Consider the following 21966-nt stretch of genomic DNA (forward strand, 5'->3'; position numbering starts at 1 on the left):
GTCTTGGTTCTCCCTTTGATTTGATGGTAAACTCTCTTTAAAAATGGGTCAGAGAGGAAAAACAGATGATCATCCTTGACTTCATCTGGGTGGTGTTCTCCCAGTGAGTGACTCAGTGACTAACTGAAGGGCTTTCAGGTGAGAGGCAGGGTTCACCCTGGACAGGTCGCCAGTCCATCTCAGGGCCAACACATAGAGACAGACAACCATTCACACTCACAGTCACACCTACGGTCAATTTAGAGTATCAATCAGCCTCGTCCCCTCTTGATGTCTTTGGACTGTGGGAGGAAGCTGGAGTACCAGAGAGAACCCACACAGGAACAGGGAGAACATGCAAGAAAGATCCCGTGCCCAAGCTGGGACTCGAACCCGAAACCTTCTTGCTGTAAGGTGACAGTGCCGACCGCTGCACCCCTGTACCTCCCTGGGTTGAGTCCAAATGCCTCTCTCTTAAAATAAAAACTTTTGCCCGTATATATTTGCCTGCTCACTCTGCCTCTGAGCCATGACACCTGAATGTAGTCTCAGTTTGATAGATAATGGCTGGAAAATGCTCCTGAACATCTGACTGTCTCTCTTTTACAATTGTTTCTTTTCTTCACTGCAAAATTTTTGGTGATATAAACATCTACTTAGGTGTGTTTTGTTATGACTATTTTTTCATGATGAGACTTTGAATATAATTCTTTTGAAGTTGCATTTAAAAAAAGAAATATTGGCTTGTTTTTTGATGCAAATATGTCATTGAAACACATCACATTGATCAAGTTTTTCTCAGCGGATGTCCTGTTACAGATTATAGAATTTCCTGTAACATAATAAATTGTCCATAATTCTATGAGAGATACCGTTGTCTTCTCACTATATCATACATTGCTTGAGTAAATAAAATGGCTATTTTAAGATAATGGGTTGCTAATATGGGCGGCACGGTGGTGCAGTGGTTAGCACTGTTGCCTGACAGCTAGAATGTTCTCCCTGTTCCTGTGTGGGTTCTCTCTGGTACTCCAGCTTCCTCCCACAGTCCAAAGACATCAAGAGGGGACGAGGCTGATTGATACTCTAAATTGACCGTAGGTGTGACTGTGAGTGTGAATGGTTGTCTGTCTCTGTGTGTTGGTCCTGTGATGGACTGGTGACCCGTCCAGGGTGAACCCCGCCTCTCACCCACTGGGATAGGCTCCAGCCCTGACCCTTAACAGGACAAACAGAAGAAAATGGATGGATGGATGGATGGATGGATGGATGGGTTGCTAATACACAGCACAGCCTCTCTTGCGACCTCCATGACCCCGATGATGTGGTTGCACGCACAGTACAGGGCCACTTTTCTGCAGGCGTATACTGCCCCCTACAGTCCTGCCCGAGCGAGACATATTTTTTAACGTGAATGCGGAATGAGATCCTAAACTTTATGAATATTGAACTTAAAGAACATTGACATTTATAAGACTCTAAACTTTATATGTTATCTTTCTTCTTCTTTTGCAAGCGTTCAGCTGCTGCACACTTTTTAAAAGATTGCTTCTGCGATTTCTTAAAGTTCACAGCATTCCCTCTGAATTCTCTGGAGGAAATGCGTTTTTATTTTTTTCTAATTTCCACTACAACGACTTAGATCAAAATCATATGAAATGAACTGATAATTGCTGAGTCCGCTTTGTTGTAATATTACCGTTATATAAATCAAAAGATGGACTTTCATACCGAGTTTTACTGAACTTTTGCTGCTTGCTTACTGAAATAAAAATAATTTACTTTAATGGTTTTTTTTTTACAAAACTTGTACTTGACCAAGAAAACCTAATTTTCAGACATTCGTGTTTGTTTGTTTGTTTGTTTGTTTTACCTCTACCACGTCCCACAGTCAAAGATCGCGACCGCGCATTTGAAACTCAAGCGTGGCGAGAAAGACGGACGTGAGCGCGCACCGGAGACTTGACGTCACTGAGGCGCCCTGGCTCTCCTGAGCTGCTGGTACTGCTGGCAAAAAAAAAAAAAAAAAAAAATGGGAAAATCAGACAGACATCAATCGAGCAATTGTCAGAAAATGCCTTTTTTTGCTGCTGAATTCCTTTTGACGGAGGATTGAACGTCAGTGTCGGCACGGATTTGTACTCCACAGACAACGAGAAAGGTAGTTTGTTGTAAAGGTTTTCACCACTGGCTATTGTGTTAGCGACAGAGGAGGAAAAAAAGGTTGTGCTTGACCACATTCGTTTGGATGGACGAACCTCGGTGTGTCACAGCGAGCGAGCTTCTAACGGCTGTAGGGTTTATTGGGGCGGTTGGCTTCATGTTCTTGAGACTGGCAGCTCCGTAAACCTCTCGAACGCAAAGCCGTCCACAGTTGATGAGGAGAAAATGGATATATGGTTTGATGTGGGTGTCTCCATTGAAGACCCCGTGTGCGCTGTCGTTCATATTACGTAAAAAAACGGCTTTAGTGTGTTTTAATGTCACATTTGCTCAGTCCATCTCTTGAACTGTCACACCCGTTATCCAGCTATTCTGTTTTACAAAGAGGGAGGGTTTTTTTTTTTCCTTCCCTCTTTGCAATGTCCACCATGGACGATCCCCCTTTCCCTCCCTCGCTAGTCTTTATCCATTGCGTCTGCACATGAAATAAAAAAAAAGGATTTTACAACATACATATGTTTTTTGGGTTTTTTTTTTTGCGTGCATTTAACTATTAAAACCCTGCGTTAATGAAAGGTTCGGTTCGTTACGTGTAAAGGTAGAAACGTCAGCCTAGCAGTTACGTTAGCTGCTAGCAAGGCCACGCAGACAGCCAGGTTGAACTGCTGTGTTGGAAAATTCAGAAAATAAAATAGGAACAGTTACATCTCCGTGTGTACGATCCGCCCGGTTTTGACTGGATCACGATGGATGACGATATTTAAGCGTTATAAGTAGTCAAATAACAAGCGTCCTAACCTTTGTAAAGGATAAAGATTAAAGTCGTGTTACCAAACTTTCTATGTTCTCCTTAAACAAATATGCTGTTCAACCCGTGGATTAGTCAGGACTTAGTACAGAAGAAGAATTGTCTTCTTAGAAAAGTCTTTGCAGTTGCATAAATGTACCGCAGTAAGGAATCTGGTAACCTTAAGACTGTATTCTGTGTGTTGAGCAGTGAGCCAACAGCTAAATTTCTGGAAGCCTTTCAATGAGTTTTAGTAGGACTAGACCGCATGTTGGAAACTGTTGCCTGCTTGATGCATTTTCACATCACACCTCGTATATCCAGTTGCTCTGCTCATTGATATTTGTATGCTGCAGCTGTTACACCGTCGTCCGCTGTGTTTTCTCTTCAGATTGGTGTCATATGTTGCAACACTGGATTTACCAGCGCAAAGGAAGAAAATCAGTCACTGAAAGCGGAGAGAGTCAAACCAATTTGATCATGAACATTGTGCCTTCTGTCTGTAGCCAAGCACATCACATATTCACACACTTGGTGAAAATCACAACCACAAATCAGTAAGATAACACACACACACACGCAGACACTCAAGCTCCTACTCCAGTTTGGCTCTCAGCTTGATTCTTGTATTTAGCAGAAGATGTATGGTAGCGCCCGCTCTGCCAGAGGGGATGCCAACCATAGTGGAGGAAGGGATGGAGGTGGTGCTGGTATTCAAGGATCTGGCCGTTCTCCTCGCCTTCCTCGCTCTCCGCGGATGGGACACCGTCGAACCAACAGCACTGGAGGAAGCGGAGGTGGTCCCGGAGGAGCAGGAGGCAAGACGCTGTCCATGGAGAACATCCAGTCCCTTAACGCAGCATATGCCACCTCTGGACCAATGTACCTGAGTGACAATGAGGTCGCTATGGCAGGCGACCACCTTCCCAAAAGTGGTGGGACAGTGACGACCATGGGGAGACAAAGGGTGACATATGGGTCGAGGGGCAGCAGCAGTGGAGTTGTCGCTGCCAGCACCCCCAACATTTCCACCTCAGTGCCTGCCAATGCCGTGCTGCCTGCAGGCATGATGTCAGGTGACGCTTTGGCTTTTGGGGACCACCACATGGCCTCTACTGTACCACATTCTCTACGGCAGGCCAGAGACAACACCATACTTGACCTGCAGGCTCAACTCAAGGAGGTGATTTACTTGTTCTGCATAACCTAGAAAGTACATTTTTGAGTAATGCATTGTGGAGTGCATGCAAGATTTGACCATCCCCTTTTGTTTATATGCTCCTTTATCTTGATTTCTCAGGTTCTGAGAGAAAATGAGATGCTGCGGCGAGACGTGGAGGTGAAAGAAAGCAAGCTCAGTTCCTCCATGAATTCCATTAAAACCTTTTGGAGCCCAGAGTTAAAAAAGGAGCGAGCTCTTCGGAAGGATGAGGTTTCTAAGATTACAGTGTGGAAGGAACAGTACCGTGTGATTCAAGATGAAGCACAGGTGAGCGTTCCCTCGTAGCTGCTTGAACGGATACATTTGTTTGACACGCTTAATATCCCTTTGATGCTTGCGCTGCAATCATTGTGAATAGTAGCAACAGTTGAAGCGGAGCACCGGCCAAAGATTTCCTTCAGCGTGTCAGCTTTAGGGTAACTGTTTCTCTTTCTGCATAGGTCAGAGGAAGGTTTTAAACATCTAGTTAATCCTCTTATATGAAGCTATATGCTCATGTTTAATAGATGAAAGAGGCTGTAAGTCTAATGGCTGCATTAGCATCTCTGTGTATTAGAAACTGCTACATGGATGCGGTGAATGTGTATTTAGTGCAGTTTAAAAGCTGCATTTGTGTCTGGCAGTTTTACCTCCAAACCAAATTAACAATGTTGTCATGTAGAATGTTATTTGTTGAAATGTAGGTGTTGAAAATATTGGGTTTTCGTTTAAAAATGAGAATTATAAGTTATGTACCCTTTTTTTTTTTAAAATAGATATTTTAAGTTGATTTTGTGGTAGTTTGAAAAACCATAACTAGAAACATTTTATTCACATTTTGACCACAACTTTCATAGACCCTTTGCATAATTTCAAGGAGCAACTGTCAGAAAAACGTGTGAGCCTATAGGCGTGAGATCCTCTGGCTTCAACATCAAGTCTCATGGGTTTTTTTCTGTGGGGCCATGCTGTCTGTGTCTAAGTAGAATGAAAATTGGTAATAGTTCTGTTCTTATTCTGTAGTTTTTGTGTAAACCTGCTAATAGACAAACCATTGGCAATGACAACAGAGGCGGAGGTGACAAGATCTGACCCTGCATCATAAAATGAATCATTTGAATTCTACCAGACGGTTATCACAACCCACTGACATTTTGTAGTGCTTAAGGAGGGGTGGAGATCAGCAAGGACGTCACGATACGATAGTATCACAATACTTGGGTCAAGATACGATAGTATCATGATATCCTAATACCCCAATATATTGCAGAATTATACAGGAACGGGTACGGTGGTCTTCTAGGAGGGTTAGTGAGTTGTTTGTGTTCCCCGAATATCTAACGGCAGCGAGACAAGATTTGCAAATTGCATTTTTTTTGTCCAACATGGTTTTTAATTCCGTCTTTTCATTTGGAAGCCAAATGGCCTCCAAATGTCTGCTTTAAAGTTTCCTGGCATTTTAAGTTTCTCTGGTTCTCTGGTTGGTTCTGACTGGACACGTCCGTGACTTCATCAGTCTCTACTACAGGAAGTGCTACGCAGCGTAGTGGCGGTACTGAGACACCAACTGGAATTGTGTTGTATTTACAATCTGTCTGAATTATTGTTTGAACAAATCAGTATTGTATCAGGTAGGGGGGAAAAAAATCCTAATATTTTGCGATATTTGTATTTTATCCCATCCCAAGCTACAGGAAACATGCCAACTTTTTAGAAAATACACTTTTTGTGTATTTTTAAGGTCAGAGCAGCCAGTAGATACCTTTCTCTCCTCTCTGTGGCTCACAGAGCTCCAGACCCCCACTGTACTGCCTGCATTAATTGAACTCAGGTTGTGCCTCAAATCGGCTTTGAAAAAAAAAAGAAGAAAATTTTAGAGATGTTATTTTGTCAGATATATACACTGAACCACTTCAACTCCCTCAGCCTCCTGTCCTGTCTTGCTCCATCAACTTCTAAAGCCTTCGGTTCCTCCCCTGCGTATATTCCGGCTCAAATAAATCAGGATCAGGGTCTTGGTTTGTCCAGAAGTAATCCTCCTCATCCTCCCTATAACGTCGGCCATGATTAGTAGCAGCAGTCTCTCTTTTAGTCATCAACAAACGCTTTGTTTTGTTGACTGAAGTCAGGATGTCTGATCTGCTGCCTGTGTGTCTTTAATAAAAAATAACAAATGGCTCCAAAAATGATGGACAATAAGCGCATTTCCCAAAAACTGTGTGTGTTCCTTGAAGAGGAATCTGCCGATGCGCATGTGAACATACAAGATGCACACAATTTAAGCAAATATTATTAATAAGTACAAAATAAATATGCCTACTTTAAAACCTACAGTCTTTAATTGTCTCTGGGAAGCTTTATTAAGGAGAAGAAAAAGTCTTTTGTTTCACTGTGATTCTTAATGGAGGGGCAGATCTGTGTAATTTGCTGTTTCCAGTCCTGCTGAGTCACAGAAGCACATTGTGGACTAATTCCAGTAATGCTTGACTAGTGCAGGGTTAATCAGCGGGTGCTGTAATTTAAAGATGTCTGCTTTCATATGACAGCCTCCCCCTCCCACGCTGGCACACATGCAACTCAGAGGCATTTGTCTAATTACGGCCTCTGCTTGTCCTCGCTGAGCAGAGGTCCAACTCATACGTGTGTGTTTGTGTGTTTAAAGATCAGAGCTGCGTCGATCCACATTTATTCACGCGCCATCCTATTCTAATCATTTTCATAGTTCTGCTCGGCTTCTGTCACACATCTTCCGATGCTAGAGCGCTTTTTATTTAAAAGAAAAAATATATTATTTTTATTGTTTTTTTGCATTATGTTGAAGGTCACATCATGAGGCTGTATTGAGTTATTTGTTCTGATTAATTATAAGGGTAAAATAAATACAAATGCTTTCAATTTAAATGTATTTCAAAGCAATTTTTCGGAACTGTACTGTGGCTCAGTGACGTGTGTCGTGTCACGTCAGGGTGTGTTTATGATCCAGCTCAAGCTATGGAACGGAATCTGGATCCGTACATGGATCGGCACCATCATTCCATCACCATTTATAATTTCATCTGAATATCACGATCGGCTCCTAATTACAACTTTCCTGGATCCGATACCGCATATTTAGATTACGTTTTTAATTCCTATTCTCAGATCTAATTGCTTGATGTTCTCGGCTAAAAAGTGCAATACAAATATCCTGTTCAGTGTAAAAATGTAAATATGTTACAAAAGATATCTCCTTATATTCTTGGTTTCTATTTTTTTCTTTATTATATCTTGTTTCTTACTGTGAAACGGAGCACTGCTGTCCAATAATTTCCCGCAAGGGATTAATAAAGGATTTCTGATTCTGATATTCTGCCATATCATTTCTACTTCTGCTCCGCCACTGATGTTTCATCAGCTCTATGGGTGACATGAGTGCAGCAGATATTTGGGCAGAGATCACATTATTGTGGTCATTCTTGAGATCGCAGCTATTTAACACAATCCCTCGCTGCCATTACCTGGATTCTTTGAAACAAACAGCTGATATGTTTCGACCTTTCTGTGTCTTTTTATCTTGATTGTCTTGTTTTCTCAATCACTAGAAGCCGTAATTGAAAATAAGATGATTAATTGCCCAACGCTAGCAGATGTGAAAGGAAAAGGGAAGTTTGTGTCACACACACTGAGCAGCATTTTTAACACTTCTCTTATGGGTGATGTGGCCGCTGTATTGTGGAGGTGCTGGTTTTTTTTTGTGCTTACACTTGTGTACTTCGAGTATCTGTTCTCTAAAACTTACCAAGTGAGAATATGGGCAAAGAAGAAAATATGTTTTTGCTTGTGCATGCATGGCAGGCATATGTTGGGGGGTGGAATGGGGGTGGGGGTGGGGGTGTTGGATCAGTGCAGAAGTGAGTCAGCCCTAGTCACGGGGTGGAGACAAGGTGATGGGAAAGGGAGTGTTGGTGAGAGGAGAGGTGAAAGTAAAGGAGAGAGGGAAGAGATACAGCGTGAGAATACAGGGGAGGTGGGTGAATAGTGCGTGTGTTGATGGAGGAGGAGGAGAGAATGACGAAGAGGGCGACAGGGAGAGAGGAAGGCAGACACTGACTTCTCTCTTTGTTCTCTCATCTCATCACACAGCTGGTTCAGTGTAACACTGCCTTGTTTTACTATCTCACACCGGCCCTGCCAAGTGTCCGGCGTCAGATGCCTCAAACAATGCAATGCTACACTGGCCGGATTGTGTTTCTCTGGGTTTGCAATGTAACAGTGTCCGCCGGGCCTGGCTGTTGGAGGTGCATCCGTCAGGGCGTTCACGATTAGAGAAAGATGTTTTCACTGTAATGTAATACTCTAGGATCGATCCCCATAAAGCAGGATGCTTGTCATTCAGACAATCAATAGATTCTCCACCTCGACTAATAAAAACCTTTTTTGCAATTAAGTCCAGCAAAAATGCATCTGTGTGTGTGTGTGTGTGTGTGTTGTCTTTTCTATGTGCGTAGCATCTCCAGATGACTGTACAGGCACTCCAGGATGAGCTTAGGATCCAAAGGGATCTGAACCAGCTCCTCCAACAAGACCCGGCCAGTCAGGGCCGTGACCTGGCCCTGTCGTCTGAGCCAACGGAGGAGAACTACAGACGGCTACACGTGGAACACGAGAGGCAGGCCAAGGAGCTGTTCCTGCTGAGGAAAACCCTGGAGGAGATGGAGCTGAGGATTGACACACAGAAGCAAACCCTGGGAGCCAGAGACGAGTCCATTAAGAAGCTTCTAGAGATGCTGCAGAGCAAAGGTTGGTTGCAGCACCAGAAACTCTGTAAGGTGGTGTGACAGCTGGTAAGGAGGAGGCAGATGGACATGGCAACCACCTGATTTGTATATTGAAGCTATTTAGGAAACCTGAAACTGAAAGAACCCCAAGTTGAAAGGTGCCAGAGAAAAAAAAGGGGCTTCCGCTCACACTCAAGCATAACTGTTGGTGTTCAAGGAAGACCTCTGCGCTGGAATCTGATACAAATGAGAAATTGAACTTATGTGTAAATTATAAAGATGATTTATCGCAAGACTTTATTTTGAGATGAGCAGATAATTTCCTCATGGTTTGACATTGGTGGTGAGTACAGCATTCAGGACTTCTCTATCTACAACATCTGGTTCCACTCTGCCATTTGGTCGCTCTCAAAGTTCTCATATGTGTGGTGCGCAATTTTTTTTACCAGCTAATATTTAAGATGTTTCTTTGTCCGGTCAACACCCGATGATCTACTGGCTGTTGGAGGAAGTTCTGCGTAGTGTTCTATTTGAAGAGGAAAGATTGTTCTCGACAGAACAAACAAAATCTTTAAAGGATGAAACAAAATTTCACTTCCTGTGTTGGCAACTCCAACCTACTGTATATAAACCTGCATTGGATGAACTTTTTGCCTTTCAACTATTTCAATGTCTTTTGATCTACCTCATCTTGGTCTAATGTTTTGTGGTTCAGGACCATCTGCGAAGGCATCAGAGGAGGACCAGGAGCGCACCAGGAGGCTGGCTGATGCAGAGATGCACCGGCATCACCTGGAGAGTTTACTGGATCAGAGAGACAGAGAGATTACTGCGCTAAGAGAAGTAATGCCTGTTTTGTTTTTTTTCTTCATTTATTTTCTGCCTTTAAACACGTTTGACCCACTTCCATCACGCTCTTAATCTGAACCAACAGGAGCTGCACCGTCGGTATGAAGGAACCCCCGAATCCACCAAAACAAAGGCTTTGCAGACTGTTATCGACATGAAGGTGAGGACATGCATGAATGTGTGCGATGTGTCACACCATGATACGTACATACTAACCCCTTTTTATCAACGCCAGGATGCAAAAATTAATAACATGGAGCGTAACCTGAGGGACATGGAGGAGGAGCTGCTGATGCTGAAATCAAATGGACTTCTGAGCTGTGAGGAACGTCAGGAGGAGATGAAGCAGATGGAGGTCTACCGCAGTCACACCAAGTTCATGAAGAACAAGGTCAGAGAAGACCAGACTCTTTTCCAGCAGTTATGCTGGGAATGGATCACAGGATATTTTTTATCTCTCATAATACTCATGTCCATTTAGAGAAAACATAATATTCTTGGTCGGGAGACGAGCAAAACTACGAGACCTGACTGTGTTCTGTCTGACCCTTGCACAAGTCCCGGTCATCGGGGAGGCGGGTCAAGATGTTGTTAATCATTGCAACGGCCAGACAGATCATTGCTGTTCTGGGATGATGTCACACTTCATGGGGTGAAGACGCCTGTTCATCAGTCCATATGTTCATATTGGGGCGCAACATAGAAATGTATCAGGCCCATCCAAATCATGTCAAAAATCTATGTGAATTTATGGAATATCATTTTCACTCCAGGAGCTATCATCTTTGAATGTCCTCACTTTCCCTACTTAAATGTCTGTTCGTCTCTCTCTCTCCCTCCCTCTCTCTCCCCCTGTCTCTTTCGTTCTGGCCTTTTGTATCTCAGATGGAGCAGGTGAAGCAGGACCTTTCCAGGAAGGACACTGAGATGCTGGGCTTGCAGACCAAGCTGGAGACCCTCACTAACCAGTTCTCAGACAGCAAGCAGCACATTGAAGTCCTCAAGGAGTCCCTCACTGCCAAGGAGCAGAGAGCTGCCATCTTACAGACAGAGGTATGGCACAAATCCCATTTTCTACTTTGTCCTCAGAGGACTTGATGATATATTTCTTCATGAATGCTACCATGTGATGCCACCGTGAAACAAATGGCAGTGTAATGTCAACTGAAGGGCCCTCGTGTTGTAGTGAGGGTACAACATTTGGAAGAAACATGGAAACATTTTATTTAAACATGTTGACACAACGCAATTACAGCCTACAGATGTTGCAAGTTCTCTTTTGTCTCCTGCTCAGGTGGATGCCTTGCGCCTTCGCTTGGAAGAGAAGGAAGCAACTTTGAATAAGAAGAGCAAGCAGATCCAAGAAGTGTCAGAAGAGAAGGGGACCCTTAATGGAGAGATCCATGACCTCAAAGACATGCTTGAGGTCAAGGAGCGCAAAGTCAATGTGCTACAAAAGAAGGTGATGTTCCACCCATCTTTTCACAATGTATACCCTGCGTTTGAGGTCCCATTCTCACTCATGACTTGTGGGGTCTCTGCAGATTGAGAACCTGCAGGAACAGCTGAGGGACAAGGAGAAGCAGATGAGCAGCCTGAAGGAGAGAGTGAAGTCCTTACAGGCAGACACTTCCAACACTGACACTGCTCTAACCACACTGGAGGAGTCGCTGGCAGAAAAGGTGAGTGTGAATATGAGTGTGTGTCTGGTTTGGCTGGCCCAACACACTGTTTCTGAGTGATTGTAGTTCCTCAGTAGTCACACTTGCACGATTGGTTGGCGGTCAGTGTTGTAAAGTTTCTGCTTCTGCTGTTTGTTAAAAGAATCCGCACGAAGTACAGCACTGATGCCACTATGGCACCAACACGCTGGTCAAGTAACAAACCATCTTATTTTACAGTTAAACTGTTCACTAAAGTAGATTTTGAGGCAAGAAATAGTCAATGCAATAATATGCTTGGTAGTTTAACAGGGTGGTACAGGGGGTTTGGTAGTTAATGGAAACACCAGCGTCACGTCTGCAGAACTCAGCAGAGGTCTTTTCTGACCTGTCAAGAACTGCACCCCCTATTCTTTTATCCAGTGGCCAGAATTTGCTAGAGTAGACAGCACTTTACCTTCAAGTCATTCAACTAAGCCTTCTGGTTGCTGTGAGGTGCTAGGCTGTTCTCACCAGGCAGGTGGAAATCACCATATCAACTTTAAGTTGTCCCGTGGTGACAGTTAAGGGACTTGCTGTTGGTACAGTAGCCAGGCGTGGCCCAGTGATGATTCTACAAATATCACCAGGACCACTATGACCGACGAGCCAAGGAGTCACATTTTAGACACGCTGACCATCCCCCCTGATGGACCATCCCCCCTGATGGACCGGCCAGCTGTAGACCAGGTTTTGACCTGGTCTTGCACTGTGTGTGATGGTTTGTGTCCTCCACCACCACCTAGGAGCGCATCATTGAACGACTAAAGGAGCAGAGAGACAGAGACGACCGAGAGAAGACGGAGGAGCTTGACTGCAACAAGAAGGAACTGAAGGAATTGAAGGAGCGGCTGAGTTTACTGCAGGGAGACCTGTCAGACAGAGAGGTGAGAGACAGACACGCAGAGACAGTTCAGCTACTCTGTTACATTACAGCGATTCTTTGCCTTCATGATGACTGTCAGGTTTTGTGATGAATTATGGATGCCTCGTGTTAGAGCAAATGTATTTTTGGTCCTCGCAGTTCCATGAGCTGGAAGGTGTGTGTGTGTGTGTGTGTGTGTCTGTGTCTGTGTCTGTGTCTGTGTGTTTGTGTTTTCAGACATCTCTGTTGGACCTGAAGGAGCATGCATCATCTCTGGCCTCCTCTGGGCTGAAGAAGGACTCCAAACTCAAGAGTCTGGAGATCACTCTGGAGCAGAAGAAGGAGGAGTGCCTCAAACTGGAGAACCAGCTCAAGAGAGTAAGATGCTGAAATAAAGAAGTCAGGCAGCTGGGCAGGTTCAACATGATGCCATGCAGTGCGCTCTCTCTCTGTCTCTGTCTCTGTCTGTCTGTCTCTCTCTCTCTCTCTGTCTCTCTCTCTCTCTCTGTCTCTCTCTCTCTCTCTCTCTCTCTCCTGTCTCTTTCTAACTTGAATCTTGCCCTCTTCTAGGCTCAAAATGCAGCTCTGGAGGCTCAAGCCAACACTGAGCTGGCCGAACGAATTAAGCGTCTAGAACAGGAAGTGGCCCGCCACAAGGAAGACTCTGGGAAAGCCCAGGCTGAGGTGGATCGCCTGCTAGAGATCCTGCGGGAAATGGAAAATGAGAAGAATGACAAGGACAAAAAGATCAGCGAACTGGAGAGGTGGGTGAAAACATACACGTGTGTTATTATGGTTGAATGTTCAGAAGGTGGACAAAAGGACGGTATCAAGTACCCTCTAGTGGATTCACGCTCTCATTTGAAAAACTTTATTCGATCTCAGAATTGAAGATTTGGGCAGTCTTTGTCCATTTCACCATACAGCAGTTGATGTTTTTTGTCTTTCATGTTCAAAATGAGCAGTTTTTGTGGTCCTGGAGCCTGTGAATGATGGAGTCTTTCAGGGGGGCAGCCAAGCTCCCTGCCCTCTGTCGTTATGGCCATCTTGGATTTGTGTCCTCTGTGCCTCCTAACAGATTTCCATTCGTGACATGTGATTCTAGAGACCTCCTTACATTAAATGTCTAATGTCTATGTAATCTGAACATTTCTAAGCTAATGTGGTGAATGTTACAAGGGGACCAACTAAAATGCAGGAAGGTAATTTGTGCTTTCACCAGACACCACATTATATTTTAGCTGTATTCGAAGTATCTCTTCTCCCTCTCTCCCTATTTTAATCTGTACTTCCTGGTCTGAGCCTTTTTTCCTCTTTTAATGCTTTTCTTTTCAACGGAAATTCTTCACACTACCAGTTTGGCCTCCAGGTTAGTTCTTGTTCTCTCTCTTCTCACATTTCTTTACCTTTCTTTGTTTTTTTTCATCTCCACCCTCTTGCCTCTCCCTTGTATGTGGACCCACAAGCCGCTGTCTTTATGTGACATTGAATGCTTTGTTTTTCCTCTTACACCCTTTTTATGCTCATTCCTCCTCTTTCACCGTCTCATTTTGTATTTCTCCTCCAATAAAGAGGTGGAATGTGTCGGGGGGTATAAAATCCCTCAGAAGATTCCACATTTAATTTGAAAATGTGTTTAATTTACTGCCTCACACACTTGATTTACGTGGCGTGCGACGACATGTTGGTTACAATCATAACCGAGTGATAAACTTCACATGGGTGACAAGTGGCAACGTGCATACTTAATATAGAATGTCTATATTTGGTCCACGACTATGTTTGCATAAAATCGTTCATTTCCATAGGGATATGCCATCAAAATATGGCGCTGTACTGGAATACGGTTGCTGTATGCAGTAAAGTCACTGCATTCAAAACATGTTTTCTTTGCATTTTTGTTTTCCAATGTTGATTTGCCTTTTTTTTTTTTTTTCCAAGTGACAGGTGTGAGATGACAGTTTGACTTGTTCCTCCCAATGCAATAAATGTAACATCTCCTCTGTGTCCTCTGGGGTCCCTGCAGGCAGATGAAGGACCAGTCCAAGAAGGTGGCGTCCCTCAAGCACAAGGAGCAGGTGGAAAAAAGCAAGAACGCTCGACTCATGGAGGAGGCCAGAAAGCGGGAGGACAACATGTCTGAGTCATCCCAACAGGTGAAGGTGAGGCATGTATGTGGCAGTGATTTACCATCGCTGCCTTGCTAGCTGAATCCCTAACAAACACTAGTTTGACCAATTTCAACACCTGTTTTGAAGGATTCTCTGCGTCAGAAGTCCGAGCGCATCGAGGAGCTGGAGGAGGCCCTGAGAGAGAGCGTTCAAATCACTGCTGAGCGGGAAATGGTGCTCGCACAGGAGGAGGCTGCCAGGTCCCTCCAGGAGAAACAGGTATACACACACACACACAGACACACACATCTTTGTCTCACATTAATTGTATGAACTTGTCATTGCCATATTGCAACTTCTAGCCCCTGACCTCCCAAAGCCAGGGACACACACGGGGAGGAATGTGAAGCAGAGCCAGGTTCAAGCTTGGCGGCAAACACACCTAAAATCATGAAGAGAGACCAGGAGAGTGTAGAGGCCTAGGGAGAGAGAGAGAGAGAGGGAGATCCCCTCCTGTGTGTTCCTAACACTCACCCAACCCTAAAACCATCAAACAGCCATTTCGATTTAATCCCTTTGGTAGAAGGAAACCCCCCCCACACACACACACACACATTAATTTTGCTGCCATTGTAGTTCTTCTCCTCCTTTGTTCACTTCCCTTGTCTCCTCTGGCCTCCTCCTCCTCCCTCCTCTTCTTTCTCAGTTCTTTTATCTTTGCTTGTCATTCTCTCTTGTTTCCTCTCTGCTACACACCGCCTCTCAGAAGCACTCACTCAAACCAATGCATGAGTCCAACCTCGCCCACTTTAAGTGGTCTAAGGTATGAGCCCGGTGTGTGTGTGTGTGTGTGACTTCCGTCAGTGAGCAGATCCAACACCTACACACGTGGACACAATAACAGCAACACTTTGTCAACACATGCAATCTCACACAGCAACCCTAACGGCCTTGAGGTTTTCAGAGGTTTTGGTGTTGTTCGATTGCATTGTTTTGTACAGCGTTGCTGTTGTTTCCAGCAAGTGTACTTTTCATGCTTTTTACCTGCTGTTTACTGATAAAACACAATTAGAGGGCTTGATATAATATAGAAGCAAACAGAATGTGGTGGTGAAACAATAGAAACGTAAATATCAGGTAAACTGAACAGTGCTTTAGTGAAATGATAGTTTCCTCTGCCCTGTGTTATAAAACCAGTGCCATTGAAGTGTCTGTGTGTGTTCTAAGATGGAGGAGCTGTTGGGGGCCATGGAGAAGGTGAAGCAAGAGCTGGAATCTATGAGGGCCAAGCTGGCCTCCACCCAGCAGTCTCTGTGTGAGAAAGAGGCCCACCTCACCACCCTGCGAGCTGAGCGCAGGAAACACCTGGAGGAGGTGCTGGAGATGAAGTAAGACACATTAGTGCTTGCAGCACAGCAGAGGAGAAAGTGGATTATTGATCGCTACCTTTATTTTGTAAAATGTCATCCAGTTCTGACCTTCTCCAGCTGTCGGGAGGATTTTACGGCATGAATTATGTATGATAATTGAGCTATTTACTGGTGTGGTTAAATGGCAACTTGTTTTATTTCAATGTTAACAGACAGGAGGCGCTGTTGGCTGCCATCAGTGAGAAGGATGCTAACATTGCTCTGCTGGAGCTATCGTCCTCCAAGAAGAAGAAAACCCAGGATGAGGTGTCTCTGCTGAAGAGGGAGAAGGACAGACTGGTGCAGCAGCTCAAGCAGCAGGTTGGGGGGGAGGGGGGGGGGCTCACAAGATTTTAATTTTATTAGTAGTTTGTGTGATATTTCAGATTAACATGTCAAGTCTCAGAAAAATATCTTGGGAAGATTATTTTGTGGTCCCGCTGGGGACAACTTCACCACCAAAGCTTTTTTTTTTTTATTATTATTAACCATTTTTCTCTCTGCCTGTTTGCCAGCTCCAACCAGAATGTTATGCAATCTTTTTTTCTCCTTTTAATCCTTCTTGAAACATGTCATTATTTTCATGGGGCCACTTAATTACAAATTACAGAGGGATGATTATATAAGAGAGAAGAGGCCAGATTTAAAATGAGACCGCTAACTACTTAACTGTACTGTTTCTAATACTGTAAATCAAATTAATATCAGAACATTTAGGGGGACATAAATGTTTGAAACATGTGCATATAAATGCATGTTAACCTTTTTATGAATTGGCTTGATGATTTATAGAAAACTGAGTCTTATATTTGAAGTTCCTCTTGTTGTTTCTGAGGCTGATTACAGCTCTGTTGAGATTCGGATAATTGTAAAGTTAGGACTCTCATCTTTTCCGTTTAGATAAAATCTTGATAAAATTGTGTGGAGCGGTGCTTGTTGAACTACTGAAATAGTCTTGTTTAAAAATCTACAAAATGATCTCTATCTTCTCTTCTAGCTTTAGATATCATTTTTTCCACATCTTTTTTTTTTTTTTTTTTTTTACATCTCTGTCTTTCATTTTCAGACTCAGAACCGAATGAAGCTGATGGCCGACAACTACGAGGACGACCACCTGAAGACTGCCCCTGACCAGGCAAATCATAAACCCTCTCCAGACCAGGTAGCTTACTTTAACACCAGTGTCCTGCTCTGAGGAGGAAAGCAAATGAGTGAATTTTCTACAAAGTTTGGCTTGTTCCTCTAACAGCTTCTGTCTGGTTTAACAGGATAATCTTCCCATCATAAAAGAAGTGCTCTGAAATCATTTTTACAACTAACCCTGTATACACACTAACCAAATGTTCCTCTCCAACGCTGCGACCCGCTCACCTTGTTGCTAACAGGACGATGAGGAGGGTATATGGGCGTAACCAACCTTTTGCCCTCCCCCCTCTCTCTCTGCCATTTTGTTCAGAAGGGTGAGCTTGTATGTCAAGTCAGACGTGTCCTGTTTTCTTCATCGTGGCATGAAAATTCATCTTCGTCTTATCTCATTTCTGTTTCACCTGTTTTTTGGTTTTTTTTCTCTTGCGTGTTGATGGTCATCATTGCATTTACTGCTTCATAGTGGCTGATGGAAAGAGGGACCAGGGGTGTGTGTTATTGTGTGTTTGCATGAGCAAGTCAAAGTGTTTCTTGCCTCTTAAGTACTCACAAATAAGTGAGTTGAGCTCACAAAGGGTTTTCTCCCCCCCCCCCTTTGTGCATAAAACTGTTAATCCTTCCAGTCAGGCGCTAAACCAGAAGTTGGTTCGTTTTTAGCTCAAATCAAAGTGTTTGTGGATTACAGAGCACAGGGCTGATTGAAGAAGATATGACTGATACTGGCTGATGCTCTTTAGAGTTTGTAAACAGATGTTTTTGGACAGGCTAGCTGCTGTTAGCTGTCAGGCGCAGTTAGCGCCAAGCTTGTCAGAAGTGGCTGGCTCTTTCTTCATTCTGGTGATATAGGAGGGGAAAAAAACGTAAGCTAGAGGGGAAAAAATGTCTTTGTGAGCTCATATTTGTGGGCCTTTGAAATTGAGGGTGAACTGTCGCTTTAATGAGACTATTTCAATCCAGCATCATCACCTCCAGCTAAAGCATCTTATCTCTGCATGTCTCAGCCGTCACATTTTCACCCACACAAAACACGTTTTGTTCTGGATAATTTTGGCCTTTTTGTAATCACTAGTTGATTGAAACACAGTGTGGAGCTGCGCATACCCAACAATCCATTTATACACAATCGTTGTGTGCTTGACGTCCGGCTCAAATGGTGATGTGGTGACGGGTACACAAGCAGGCCTGCAGAAACATTTAGTTTGCTAAAAAGCAAGTATGATATTGATCACGGGTCATTTTATCATATTAAGGCATTAAAACAGAAGCAAGCTCTCACAAACACCCAGTGTTTAGTCCAAAATGAAAAAAATAATATGTTCTCTTTCTCTCTTCTGCTATTTACTTTGTCCTCCCCCCCACCCCACAGATGATTCCCCCTCTTCTAGCCCTGTCCCAGAACCGCAGTAAGCTCAAGCTCTACATCGCCCATCTGACAGACCTCTGCCACGACCGTGACCCCAGCATCCTGAGCCAGCTCACACCACCTTCTCACTACCACCACAGCGACCCAGAAGACTGGGAGGAGGAGCTCCAGAAGATGAGTGTTCAACAGGTAGAGGAGGAATTCAGTTTCTCGTCATGACAGTGGATCTGTAGAACTGACACGGTGGATTGAAAGCATATTTTCTTCCTTACCAAAACTCGGCGCGTTAGATATCCAATCCAAAAGTAACCTCACCCGCTTTATAAACCCACACTCACGAGTGCGTCGTAGAAGTGCAGTATCACGGCGAGCGGATTTCAAAACAGTAGGACAAGTTAAAGGTTTGGTTGGTTCTGAATTGATGATATCAGTAAAAAAATCAATGCATTTTAGAGGAAATGCAGCTTTACTTGTAGATTGTTGTAAATGCGCAAAGACTTTATGCAACTTTTTCCTGTTCATGCAAGCAAAAACAATTACATCTCTTCTCCATCTACTGGTCATATGAAACAAATATACACAGAGTAAACAATTCAGCTTCTTTTGTATTCTCTGTATTATACTAGTGTTATACTACGACTGTGCTGGTGAAACAGGAAAGTATGTACATGGTGCGGGTTTTTGAATGCTACTCCAGTTTTGTAAGCTCATGCATGGTGGCTGGGATAGCAACTGAACAGGTTTTTGTAACATTTCCTTATGATTGCAGTTGACGTTTTTGAAAGAAAGTTGTTTTTTCACGTCGAAAAAATAACAGTGCATTTATATTATTTTAAATTACACTGACTGTTGTTGGCATTTGAACTGAAACTGTGTTCTCTGTTGGCCAGCTGGAGCAGGAGCTGGAGGTGTGTGAGAAGGAAAGTGGAGAGCTGCAGGAATACGCCAACTCTGTTCTCCAGCAGATCGCAGACTACTGCCCTGATATCTTAGAGCAGGTTGTCAATGCGCTGGAGGAGTCGTGCTGACCTCTGACCTCAGAAGCAGCAGCATCTGTAGCTGAGCCCAGTGGGCGCCCTACCTCCACCCTACGAGGCTCCCAGGCAGAAGGGAGGCATCTTTTTCACTTAACCCACCGTGGAACAAACTCTCATGAGTGCTTTCCTGCCCCATGTCTCTTTGTGATGTCACACTCGCAAAATTAAATGGAGAATGTTCACAAAGGCACACATCGGACGAGAATCACTGTACTGGCTCAGTGCCGCGTGTTTAATCGTAGGACGTGAGGCACATATGTCAGGCAGGACCGTGGTTGTGACAGATTGTACGTTTTGTGAACAAAAAAATTGGTTTTTGCTTTTTTAAAGAAGAATATGGCACACCTGCACCTGGGTGCACTGAGAGAGAACGGGTATCAGATGAAAGAAGCAAACTTGTGCACAAAGTCTTAGAGTACAGCCAGCCTTCCTCTCCCTGGATGGCATCCACGTCAGCAGGAATTGCTAGATCAAGCACAGTTCACCTCGCACACTTCTCTAACTTTCACTCCTTCGCTTTGTCTCCCAAATCTCTCAAGTTCTAAGGTTGATTAATTCCTCATGTGGAGCAGGAAAGCACTTTTTTTGGTCTTAGACTTGCTTGCAGTGAGGTAGTGGGAGAAGGGAGTAGCAGTGCAGGTAGGTCATCAGAAGGCATCAAAACAAACAGCCAAGCTAACTTTGTCGTTGGATTTAGATACACAGGTACTGGTGGCCTGAACACGTACAAATACCACTTATTAACCAAATATAACGCAGCATGTTGTCAAGTTTCCTCTCCTGGCTTGCAGCTTCAGGTTTTTTCCCTTGTAGACAGGATTCGGTACAATTTAGTGGCACAAAAGAGGAGGGGGTGAGACCTAAGGTGGTCTTTTTTTCTGATACGTTCTCAAATCTGGATGAGAGAGAGGGGGAAATGAAGTTTTTCTTCTCTGATTAATTTTTTTAGATGGTTTTGCACACAACGTCCACTTGTTATGAGGTATGCAATGTTTCTTTTGAGAACGTTCTAGTGGCCTTGGAGCATGCACAGATCAGTTCTGGACCTAATGCAGGGATATTTATTCCTCCGTCATATTGGTGCTAAGGCATGATGTAAGAATTTTTCGATCTGATCCACTGATCATTCAGTCTCATCCAAAGTTTCTATAGATGTTACTTAAAGCCCACCGAATCTTTAGTTAGTCGACTGAATCAGAGAAGAACACAAGCGACGCCCGTCTCTCGCGTTCTTCTGATGGCTCATGAATGCAACTGACGGCTCCTTTTATTGTATTTTTTCAACTCTTCAGGGCTGAGATTTTTAATAAGTTTATCTACATTTACAGGAAATAAGTCACTTTTCAACAGATTTTGACTTTTTAGCTCAGTTTGTAAATAACGTGATATTTAACATGTGCAGTGACTGAATAAAGGTAATTAAGTGGAAGGTGTTGTGCGTTCTTTAAACAAAAAAAAAAACATCTCAAGTTAAAAGCAGTGCAGTTTTCTTGTCTAATTTTGTCTTGAAGACAAAACGTGTGTGCGTGTGTGAAAGTACTGCCATAACTTGCAGAAAGTCATGTTCTATAGCTATATAAAAACAATACATATATATGAAAATGTTTACTGTATGGATATACATTGAATGTTTGCACAGAATCGTGACGAGCGCGCTGCTCCAAACTAAACGACCATTGAGTTTGTGTCCCTCAACACAAACTGAGGAAAGAAGTGTCAAAAAAAACAAAAACAAACTTGTGTCAAAATGTGTGAACTTTTCAAATCGTGACTGTGTGATGACAGTACTTTTTTTTTTTTTCATTTATTTCTAGTTGCTTTTTTTGTTTGTTTTTTAATTTCCCCATATGCTGATGTAAATGTGTAACCCTGCGATGTTGTGGTCTTTTTTTTTTTTTCTTACCTGTTGTGTCAGTTATTCTGTTGCTCGGTGTTGGGAGGCAGGTTTGTCCTTCACGGCCGTCCCGCTGCCACAAAATGTTACGTCAATGAAAACAGCAGGACAAAACTGCATCGGTCTAGTTCTGCAACATAGCATTTGAGCTGGTGGACTAACTGCAGTACTGAAAACAAAACAATGCTGGGTTTGTTGGTTTTTGGAATTTCGCCTGACAACCTTCCCTGAGCAAGGCCTGACGTCTCTCTCTCTCTCCGTTGCTTTTTAACCCCTTAAATGTTCAAGAAAACGAGTGTTTGTTCCCTTTCACTTCGGCCTGTGCACCCCTGCCCTTGCCTTAATGTCTCGTCATCTCTTTTCTTGACTCTTCGTTGAGGAACACAGAGCTGATTTAAGGGGCTTCTTTCAAATTCACGGTATCGTTTCCTTCCTCTGGCATTTGTAAAAGAAATGTACTGCCTTCGGTCAGTTTATGTTACGAAGTAAACTGTGTAAAAAGAATGCAAACCAGACATGTTTGTGAGTTCTTTGGATTTTGTATGTATGTAAATAAATAAATTATAAGCCTTGTTCCCTCGTCTTAAGTTTTCCTTTCTTTCATGAACAAACCTACAAACGTGAAGACTTCCGACTGCTTGACTTATCCAGGCAGATCTGGAAAACGTCTTAAGACTTGAAGTTGAGGAAACACCGATATAACCT

At 43.5% G+C, this 21966-nt stretch overlaps 1 protein-coding gene across 9 annotated transcripts; it reads left to right on the forward strand.

The window, feature by feature from the left end:
* Positions 1 to 1905: 1905 nt before the first annotated feature.
* LOC147258758 (ELKS/Rab6-interacting/CAST family member 1-like) lies at positions 1906 to 21834 on the forward strand. 9 transcript variants are annotated; one of them, XM_086208763.1, is made up of 22 exons: positions 1908 to 2140; positions 3321 to 3486; positions 3546 to 4112; positions 4230 to 4418; positions 8618 to 8909; positions 9603 to 9730; positions 9822 to 9896; positions 9972 to 10127; positions 10622 to 10789; positions 11031 to 11198; positions 11281 to 11418; positions 12183 to 12323; positions 12539 to 12679; positions 12872 to 13065; positions 14328 to 14463; positions 14560 to 14691; positions 15179 to 15235; positions 15640 to 15800; positions 15995 to 16142; positions 16888 to 16983; positions 18334 to 18519; positions 19221 to 21834. In XM_086208763.1, the coding sequence occupies exons 3-22, from the start codon at positions 3570 to 3572 to the stop codon at positions 19356 to 19358; spliced, it is 3387 nt and encodes a 1128-aa protein (XP_086064889.1). In that variant the 5' UTR covers positions 1908 to 2140; positions 3321 to 3486; positions 3546 to 3569; the 3' UTR covers positions 19359 to 21834. The 9 variants fall into 9 exon arrangements, with proteins under 9 accessions (XP_086064892.1, XP_086064895.1, XP_086064889.1 ...); XM_086208764.1 differs by having other exon boundaries at positions 3564 to 4112; XM_086208762.1 differs by having other exon boundaries at positions 3567 to 4112.
* The last annotated feature ends 132 nt before the right edge of the window (positions 21835 to 21966 follow it).

Source organism: Aulostomus chinensis, chromosome 7, assembly GCF_037954235.1.
Source record: "Aulostomus chinensis isolate RoL2024-O1b breed Wild chromosome 7, RoL_Achi_v1.0, whole genome shotgun sequence".
NCBI classification, from domain to species: domain Eukaryota; kingdom Metazoa; phylum Chordata; class Actinopteri; order Syngnathiformes; family Aulostomidae; genus Aulostomus; species Aulostomus chinensis.